The 11197-nt window shown below is 37.4% G+C and overlaps 1 protein-coding gene across 1 annotated transcript; it reads left to right on the plus strand.

Annotated features, from left to right (window-relative positions):
- The first annotated feature begins 1458 nt into the window (after positions 1-1458).
- LOC124620047 (E3 ubiquitin-protein ligase BRE1A-like) lies at positions 1459-2346 on the plus strand. The gene has a single exon (XM_047146714.1). The coding sequence runs from the start codon at positions 1459-1461 to the stop codon at positions 2344-2346; it is 888 nt and encodes a 295-aa protein (XP_047002670.1).
- The last annotated feature ends 8851 nt before the right edge of the window (positions 2347-11197 follow it).

Here is an 11197-nt window from a genome sequence, read left to right on the forward strand (position 1 = left end):
AATTATTTGTTAATTATTACTTGAAAATAGAGTTCATTATTATTATAAACATGAGTGAATAATTATTTGTAACTTTAATTCCTCTCTCAGTAAGCATTATCAGTGTTAATTATTTCTTTCCGCTGCAAGGAGCGCAGCCATTGATGATAGCGATTTGTATCGCGTTTTTGTCTGTGTTTTCCTTATCAACAAATCTAATGTTTGCTTGATAAAGTCTAAATAGTGCACAATACGAAAGTAGATTTTATAGCGTTTAATAAGCAGTTTAAATATTTGCTTATTTGCTCTAACAATAAAAAGTCTCTATCAATTGTCTGCCGCCATCTTAACAATTATCTCAGCGGAAAATTCAAATTTAAATTACGCAACTCTGCAGACATAAATGCCGAACGTAATACAAATGTGTAAAAATAAATGTGCACCGGTGGTCCCAAACTCATTTTAATGAAAACGATTCGAATCAGTTTGGTTCTTTAAAAAAAGTGCTCATAGCACGATTGTTATAACAATCTCTTCTAGCTGATGAATGGAGCCGAAATTAATTACGCACGAGTTGCGAAGGATATTGTTTCAGGTAACATACGTCAGTGTTGTGCGCGGCTGATATTCGGTGGTTTTAATGATCATTTTGCCGAAGATAACTGCTTCCATCTTCATCAATAGTTGTAAGGAATCTGTTGTATGAACTGTGATTTAGTGACACTTACACAACTTACAGACAACACTTTAACACGACGTTAACTAGGAGTTCTTTAGCAACTTGATCAAATCTTTAGCCGGGAGAAAAATTATTTAGTAATTACTCAATGTAATAAAATAAGATTATCATTTCCATTTAGAAATTGGTTAAATACCAAACCACTGAATAACACAGTAAACGCCACACTGGCGCCCAATGTGGGGCCACCAATGCACATTTATTCATTATAGTAATTGAAATTGTGATCTATTACAGGTACGTAGTACCAAAACAAACTATTAATCATTGTTTATTTACTTGTTTCATGAGCATTGACATCTTCCTACAGAACTACTATACGAATCTGTGTCTGCATCAGTCCGACAGTAACTTCACATAAGCAGAACGGTGCACCACCCTCACACATGTAGGAACAGCTGTTCACACTAAGAAATTAAATAGCAGCAAACCACCAATAACCGCTGTGAGCAATTTCAATATTCTAATCAGTACCTGCAGCTATAAGTAGTATTAATTGAATATTCTGGCTGCGAGAATAATATTTTTAAGTTTTATTTGTGTATATGTGTTAGTTATAAGATTATTTTGTGTCAATTGGTGCTTGTCAATGATTCATATATTTGTTGCGCTATTTTGGTGATAGAATGGTTAAACAAAAGAAAAATAAACCGAATGAGCATACTGATAAAGAGATAACATCAGAGTCTCAGGTAGAACAATCTACCCATATTTCTGTCGAATTATTATAAAATTTAATTATGAATAATAATTTAGAAACTGATGTCCGGAATGATAGTAAAACCGAGGAGTTGCCAAAAGAAACTGACACTCCTGCATTCAACCAGTTAGGCATTAATGACAATATTTCTTCTGGGCAAGGGGCAGAAGTTGGCAATGCTCAAGCTATGTCCATACAGGATATGCTAACAGCATTATTTGAAAAGTTTACTATTAAAGGGCAGGAGCGCGAAAAACAACGCGAGTTTAAAGAGCAGGAGCGTGAAAGACAACGTCAGCAGGAAAAGAAAAAACGTAGACAGGAAAAGCTTATAGAGAAACAGCAACAGGAGCTCAAGGACCAAGAAAAGGAAAAGAAATTTATGGAAAATATAAACAATATTTTTCTGGAAAGAGATAAAGAAATTGTCCGTAGGATAAATCAAGTGTTGTTCGATCGTGATAATGCTATTACTACCCATTTTAAGCAGGCGATCGATGAAGTAAAAACCACTATTGAACCGTTAACAAACATTCCAGTTCAGGTCAATAGTCTTCAAACTGAAGTAGATAGACTAGAGAACCAATTCAAAGCCTTGGCTACCGCTGTGGAAACAATGCAGGAGGACATTCCCTCGGAAATCCGAAAGCAAGTCCGAACAGAAGTAGCCAGGGTGCTGAGCTTTGAAAATCAAAACTTTGAAAATCTGACAGTATGCAGTAATGACAACATTGGTACTGACAGGGAAAAGATCGCAGATGATCTGACGGCGAATTTTAATACACCAGAAGGAAGACCAAATTTTGGTAATCAACCGATATTACCAGAGCAATATGTGACACCAAGGAACAATAATAGTGGAATAGAATGTACTTGTAATAAAGTAACCACACCACCTGCGAATGATAGCAACTACTTTGATGCATGAAGAAAGCCTAATTAAGCATAGACAGTTTCAAATATTTAACGATGAAAACAAGAAAAACATACATCCAGTAGTTTTCATTCGAAACTTCAAAAGTGTTCTTCCAAAATCATGGTCGGCAGAACAGAAAATACAGTTTGTGGTTTCACATATTTCTGGTGATGCGTCGCTCTGGGCATTAAATGCAGCAGAAACTTGCAAGACTTTCCACGACTTTGAGAAGGCGTTCCTTGATCAATTCTGGTCAGCGTCTACTCAAGAGCGACTCCGTAAAATTGTTTACAATGCAGAAATGTACAATCCGAAGTCAGGTTCCTTAAGAAAGTACTTTGAAAAATATATTAACATGACGCGGTACCGGGATGAGCCACTAACCACCAGAGACTTATTGCGAGTGTTAAAAGCTAAATTACCCATACATATTAGAGAAAAATTATTTAATGTTACAGACACCGATCTGAAAGAATTTCTGTCTGTAATTGATTCTCTGGATCTAGTGCAAGAAGAAGCCAGAAAAAATTCTGACGTGATCACCAATAATAATAGTCCTAATAGAAAAAATTCATGGAATGGAAATAATGGAAATAGGGGCGAAGGTAGTCCAAAGAAAAATAAAAGTAAAGCTTATAGTAACGGAAAATACAACAATAATAATAGTAGTAGGAATGCCTACAACCAAAATTTTGGTTATCCTAATAATAATAACAGTAATTATCAAAAGGTCGAAGAACACCAACAACCGAATGGTATTCAGAGGCCGTACCACAATGAAAACCCAAACAATAACATTAGCAACCGAAAGAGACGAAATGACTACGGGTCAGACAGTCCATATAAAGACAAGCCTAAAAGTATGCGGGGTGACAGTGAATATTGGTGACAGCCAGGGCCAAGTCATTGGCCGCCGCAGCAAAATTCTATCAATTCAGGTCAGCCAATAAATTATGTACAGGCTATACCTATACCAAGCAATCAATATCCACCGTGGTGGGATCCAAGCAGGCCTCCTCCGACTGAAAACTCACAAAATGTTAGAATAGTGGAGGTACCTTCGGAAACAAAACAAAACACTCAGAAGCCAACAAACTAATTTCGGTCCCTGTAGGCCGTCGCCAGGTGACCGAGGCCAACAACGAAGGCAATAGGTTGACAGAACAAAAAATAAACATGATACGGTATCAGGATGGCAACAGGATCGAAGATGAGCTATATCAGGAACCTGCCGTCTCTGATAAGCCACAAAGGGAAAATATCCAAGCAAGTGTCACCGGAGCTGTAAATGGTGTAACAACTACTATTTTGCTTGACACAGGTGCTAATGTATCAGTTCTGGACACGCAGTTTTTCAAGAAGGTATCGGAGATAAGGAGATTGCCGATTTTGCCGGTTGCAAATTGTAAGGTTATAGGGGCATTGGGAAAAAAGGCACAGAGTATAGAACACCAGACAGGTGGAAGTTGTAAGAAGTCCGAGCAGATGTAATTTCGATGTATTGCTCATGCACTGCCTGCAATAGGCAAGGTATAAGAGAATCTCTGACCAGAGAGCAGTGTTGACTGCAGTAGGAATTGTGTAGTTGTAGCAGTTAAGTTGTTGCTAGTCTGCAGTCTGGTCTGGAGTCTGGTCTGGTCTGGTATGGTGTATCGTGTTGGCTGGCCCGGTCGCGGTGCAGCGATGCCGGAGCCTGAGTATTATTGTATAAGGTAAAAAGCAGCCTCGCGCATATGTATTAATGTTATCTCAAGTCTCATGTAAATGTTTTAAAACTCTCGTAATAATAATCTTCCTCATAAAAAGTAACTTTTATCAACCATTCATTTCAATTGAAAGAATTTACTAATTTCTCCCATCCATGATCATCCCGATTATTGCAATAGAAAAATCAGTTGCTTCCTTTCATAAATGACAGATAGGTCGGCCAGCATTGCACAGAGCTGTGCCGGAAAAATTTATTGTAAGAGCAGATATATCCGGCGACTTCATTGGGGTAAGAATTTTTCCTTTTTTATTCAGAATGATCTTTCAGGCCCACGACGCAGCACTGCTGTCGTCCAAAATTTACCAGGTTAAATTCACAGTGAATTATTGAAAAGTCATAAGTGAGCGACAATTTAATTGAGAGGTTACTTATATTGTTTTATTACCAGGTTACTGAATTTATTTTTTTATTGGGACGTTACACTAAATGTGAACGACATAATTATAATTTTTACTGTTGAGAGGTTTAGGAATTTTTTTGTTATGAGGTCACGCTAAACGTGAATGAATTTTGAGCTTAGATTAAATCAGAAAGAATTTTGTGTGGAGGTTAATGTGAAAAGAATTTTGTAGGGAGGTTATAAATGTAAATAAATTTTGTGGGGAGGTTACACTAATTAGAATCATATTCATATTATTTAAATAAATTTTGTGTGGAGGTTACACTTGGCGACAACCGGCCAGGATCGTATTTCTTTGTGAATCTCTGAGAAGTAGTCATATATCTGCTCTTATTTACTTAAATGTAGTTTGCATCTGGCGCAACGCATTTACTAACCTGTCATTTTTTCTTTCACAGGTCATCGGCAATTTATTGCTCTTTTTTGTAATTGTGTTTGTTCCATTTCGCTTTGTCTTTCTTTCATTTTGTGCTTAATTTTGATTTGTGAAAAATGCCGCGAGAAACTGTTAACAGTACATCGCGATGTGCAATGAGTGAAATAGCCGACTCGAATAATTTGACCGATAATACTTGCGACACTCAGTGTCTTAATGATAGTCCTCCATTTACAGAAAATCAGTGCGTACCGACCACTAGTAATGATTTTGATCCCAATGATGAACAAACAAATTCAATTATGTCCACAGTAAATGTAACAGTTGATGACGCGGCACGTTCCGATACAATGAACGCTGCCCAGTGTGACACACCCGGTTTGCAAAATTTGCATAGTGAACAGATAAATTTTTCTCACGAAGATGAACAATGTAGTCAAAATACGTCAAATTTATTTGATTCCGAGGTAATGACCCACAGTGCACATCCAATTGGCGAACCTTTTCAAGAATCAGATAATTACCAAATGGTTACACAAAACGTGACAATTGCAGGTACGCTACTAAACAGCACAGAGAATAGAGTAGGTAATATTGGCATGGATCAAGTTATGGCATTATTGCTACAACTTAATGAAAATTTCAAACAACAACTTAATGAAAATTTCAAACAGTCGAAGAAAGAACAAGACAACAATTACTAACAACTTAATGAAAAACTAGACAGCAATTCCAAACAGTCGAATGATAAACAAGACAACAATTTCAAACAACTTAGTGAACAGATTACAGCCGTTGCCGCGAAATGTCATGATACTAAAGAACAATTACGTGAGGAAATTAAGGCTTGTGCTAGGAACAGTAGTGAAGAAATTAGATCTGTGGCACAAGAATTAAGTAATACACATGCAGCCACAACTAAATTACTTAGAGATGAAATTAGTGCAGTCGCTAAACAATGTTCTGAAAACGCAACACAGTTACGCGACGAGTTTAAATTAATGTCAGCAGAACTTTCACGCACGCTGCATGCGAAAGTAGACGCGAAATTTGACCAATAGAACAGCCAAATTGACGAACGTTTTAATCACCACCTACAAAACAGTGAAACGCGTTACCGTAAATTTATACAGGAACAGAATAAAGAAAAGCAACAAGTCATGGAAACATTTACTGCACAGAGACAGGAAGATAAGCGTAAATTGTTTACGAAAGCAAAAACATACGTAGACAATAATATTGCTGCAGTATCAGACGAAATCAAACAGTTGAACACCGAATTGCATGATGAAATCTCCGATCTTAAAACAAAAACAGACACACACACATTAGACTTTCAGACAATGACCAATAGACTTGAAAAGTTGGAACTAATACAGGATCCCGATGCCATCAAAGCAGACGTTTAGAAATTGAACAAAGCCACACGTAAAATACAAAAACAAATTAATGCTTGTGAACTAAAAACGATGATCAGGTAAAAGCACTGACTGAAAAATATGATGAATTGGCCAGTCGTGTTGATGTTATCGAAAATAATAATGGCACCAAATCAGACGATACGTCACCTATTTCGCTTAATCAAACACCCGAATTCCAAAATTTACAGCAGACGATCTGTGAGATAGGTTCGTCCAATAACACATTACGTAGAAAATTGTCATCTTTACACCAAGAAGTGACGGAGATGAAAAATATTTAAGCCTTCAACACGACACAGTATACGCCACTCTCCGAACATTTCTCACACTCAGACAGCCAGTATAATTCAGGTAATTTACAAACAGTACGTGAGTTAGATTCCGAACAGTCACAGACAAATAGATTATCATACAATCCTGAACCTGTTCAGACATACAGAGACGATAATTTTGATTATAAGCAATTTTTATCAGTAAAAAAGTCTTAGATATTTAAAAATGACAGAACACAAATACATCCTTTGGACTGGATACGACAATTTGCTTTTGTATTTTTATCACCTTAGCCTGTAATGCAGAAACTAAAATTTATTTGCAGTGCGTAAACGACCTCAGGGGATTCATTACACTTCGATGAATATGTGCCGTAGCGTGCACAGGGCCCCGAGCCGTAGTAGTGCTGTTTCATCTTTAGTTTTCTGCACTGCTGCCTTCTCTTTTACTATCCTTTATATTTATCAAAACAGCTCTTCAACTATCGATCTATCTAGTATTAGGAATGTGTAAAGAAAACCAGACACGACAAGTTTTACCTGAAAGTGGCAGTTATCATTGTACGCTACAGAAATGACAACCACGAGAATTTTAATAACAGACAAAATCTTAATTAACAGTATCGTCAAAATTATCAGCAACGGGAACCACATTTTGGTAACAATAGAGGTTTTTCCCAACAACAGAATCAAAGCCAGCCGGTTAGCATGCCTAAGCAACAATGTAATGTGCAAGGTCAACCAAGCTTTAATGTTTCGCCGCCTACACATATAGATAGCATCGGCCACACCAAATAGTAACGCACAGCAGCAAGGAAATCACTACGTACAGAAAACACACCATTTCAATTCCTATCGCAATGCACCGTATAGAAATGACTATCATGACAGACGTAAAAGTAATGAGCACAATTTTCAGCATACGTTTAATAACAGTCGGTCTTACCAGCAGCAAAATCATCCGCAACAACAGATTATCATGAGTGAACCAGACAGTCGGTATCATCCCGAACCTAATGCGTCAGGACGAAATAACAGAACAGTACAAATAGTGGAAACGCCACAGCATCCTCCCGCAAATAATAGCACGTCAGATAGAATTTGACTAGATACAGTGCAGAATGAATCTTCCAGCAACGTAAGCAATACTTTTGACACACAGAATCTTGTTCACGAAAATGTTATTACTTTTGACGACATCCGAGACACTCTTTTGCAGGAAAAACCAGTTATTCAAAAAACCATTTCACACCCTGTCATTGAAGTAAAGATTGGATCATCCAAATTTTCAGCAGTAGTCGATTCTGGATCACCTATGTCAGTTATAAATGAGGAAACTTTCAACCAATGTAACAAAGAGAATACCTATCCTACGTTACCATTAGGCAAAACTAAAGTAAAAGGAGCAGTATCTGGTAAAGGGGTAGACATAAAATTACAGACACACTTATCATTTTGTATTGCAGGTCATACGTTTCACTCAAATTTTTGGATTTTTCCGTTATTGACAACAGGCGTTATATTAGGTACGAATTTTCTGGTACAACAAGACGCAATTATTGACTTTCAAAATTCCTATTTAATGTTAAAGGATGAAAATGTACAACTGGCATTAGAATTTCAGAACTCTTTATCTGTAGAAGAACAAACAATTAATCGAACAGAGGTCATTTCTACATCGCGTTACATAGACTGTCATTTGACATTGTTCACAGATACCTACGTACACAACTATAATACTCCAGACGAAGCCGACTATGACGTTATGCAAATGATTTCTGATAAAGTTAAACAGAGCAATGCAAATACAGACGACGAACGTACTCAACTACACAAAATTCTTTTACAGCAAGCTCCAGTTTTTGACAACGTCCCTGGTACTATGTCCGGTTTTATGTATGAATTTAAAGTTAAACAGCACGACACGTTTAAAGCCAAACATTATCCCATTCCGTATATTCACAGAGAACAAATTTAGAAAGAATTGCAAGCTATGCTTGACCAAGGAATTATTGAACCGGCAGTTAGTCCGTACATAAACCCGCTCCATATTGTTAAGAAAAAGGATGGTTCACTTCGCCTCGTACTTGATTCGCGTCACATCAATGACATTATTATTAATGAAACAGATCGCCCTCAAACACTAGAAGAACTTCTATAGAAATTTCATGGTACTGCTATTTATTCCACATTAGATTTGAAATCGGGATTTTGGCAAATTCATCTCCATCCGAACTGCAGAAAGTACACAGCTTTTCTCTGTTTTGGTGACTGTTATCAATTTTGTAAATTACCGTTCGGTTTAACTATTTCTTCAGCAGCATTTATTCGCGGTTTGAATACTATACTTCCGACAGAATTAAGAGACAGAATCACAACGTATGTAGACGACATTCTTATTGCAGAAGCTAACTGGTCTGAACACAATCTGATTCTTGAACAACTGTTACGAACTTTTCGTGCACAAGGACTCACAGTTAATCTCAGTAAATCGCACTTTGGCAAAACTTCTATAAAATTTCTTGTACATGTAATTCCAGCAGAAGGCATTGCGCCTGACACGGAATAACTTCAAGCTTTATGTGACATTACTGTACCTACGACGAAGAAACAACTACGCAGCTTTCTGGGATTAATTAACTTTTTCCGTAAATTTATTCAAAAAAAAAATGGCTCTGAGCACTATGGGACTCAACTGCTGAGGTCATTAGTCCCCTAGAACTTAGAACTAGTTAAACCTAACTAACCTAAGGACATCACAAACATCCATGCCCGAGGCAGGATTCGAACCTGCGACCGGAGCGGTCTTGCGGTTCCAGACTGCAGCGCCTTTAACCGCACGGCCACTTCGGCCGGCAAATTTATTCATTACGCTGCTTTAGACACCCCTAGATTATGTCAGTTGACGGGTAAAAACACTATTTGGTCCTGGGATAGCCAAGCACAGTCTAAATTTGTCAATCTGAAACAAGCTTTGTTAAATGCACCACTTTTATCACATCCAGATCTTACTAGAAATTTTTCCATTGCCACCGACAGTTCTAACACCGCTTTAGGCGTACACATTTTTCAGGAAATTGAAGAAGATGGTTCTACAGTAATTAAAAACATCACCTTTGCGAGTCGAATTCTGTCACCTGCTGAACGCAATTATTCTGTTACAGAACTTGAAACATTATGTGTTGTAGGGGCATTTACGAGATTTCGGCATTTTCTTTATGGAAGACATACGACCGTTTACACAGATCATAGAGCGATACAGTTTTTACTTTCCGCTAAATTTACACATGACAGATTAAGCAGATGGTAACTTTATTTACAGGAATTTAATTTTACGATTGTTCACATTCCCGGTACACAAAATGTTGTAGCAGACGCACTATCCCGTTCTCTCAGCAACAATCAGCAAGACATCGTAACCAACTTCTGCCAAGCAAATTTTAGCGTCATGTATATTCAACAAGTTGCATTTGAAAATTTCATTTCGTCGTCATTACGAGACATAGCATAAGAGCAGAGCAAAGACAACGTATGGAAAGAAATTAAAAACCTTTGGGAAGATAGGAATAATGTTACCATCAGAAACCATTACACTGTACGCAATAACATCCTGTTTCGCCGCTCTCACCCCTACAGCAACAACTGGTTACTATGCATTCCTGACGAACTTGTTAACAAATTAATTTGGTATACTCATTTAAGTTACGCACATTATGGAGCCAGAAAATGTTTTCTTATACTGAGACAGAACTGTTATTTTGCCAACATGGAGAAACGTATTCGACGAGTTTTAGCGTCATGTAAAATCTGCCAGAAAGCTAAGTCAAACACGACTTCACACATTCCTCCGTTACATCCCATTGTACCTGTTAAATTGAGACACATGGCCGCTGTAGACATTTTTGGTCCGATTCCCAGATCTAATAGAGATTTTTGCTACATCTTTGTCGCTGTTGAACTCAATTCAAAAATTGTTACCTTCACTCCGTTACGCAAAGCTAATGCAAAAACTATTTCGAATGCATTTATAAAACATTTTCTATTTCATGTAGGGCATGTATTGAAAGTAATATCCGACAATGGACCACAGTTTCGATCTGCTATATGGACACTATGTTACGAACAAGAAACATTTCTCCGATCTATATATCCAAGTATCACGCTTCTTCGAACCCTTGTGAACGACTAATGAAAGAAATTGGTAAACTATGTAAAATATACTGCCATAAAAAACATATTGATTGGGATACACACATACTGTCATTCCAGGATGTAATTAACTCACTACCAAATGAATCTACTACGCTATCTCCGACTGTTATACTGAAAAATGTTGAACCACCTAACAAAATTAGAGTATTAGTATCCTTTCCTACATCTCGTCGACTACGACACCATGAAATAATTGACATTGCGCTGAACAACGTCAAACGTGCCGCAGAGCGCCGGAGAAGACAGCAAAATCAGGTTTGTACACGCCGTGACTTTCACATTGTACAGAAAATATTAGTGCGCACACATTATTTATTCAACAGAGGAAAGAGTAGATGCAGTAAATTTGAGCTTCTACACGCAGGTCCATACAGAATTCGCAGCATTCCTCACCCCAATGTAGTACACGTCGAA

Source organism: Schistocerca americana, chromosome 6 (assembly GCF_021461395.2).
Source record: "Schistocerca americana isolate TAMUIC-IGC-003095 chromosome 6, iqSchAmer2.1, whole genome shotgun sequence".
Taxonomy (NCBI): domain Eukaryota; kingdom Metazoa; phylum Arthropoda; class Insecta; order Orthoptera; family Acrididae; genus Schistocerca; species Schistocerca americana.

Coding starts and splice junctions, on each gene's coding strand:
- LOC124620047 (XM_047146714.1), top strand. CDS start 1,459: ATGAATAATAATTTAGAAACTGATGTCCGGAATGATAGTAAAACCGAG.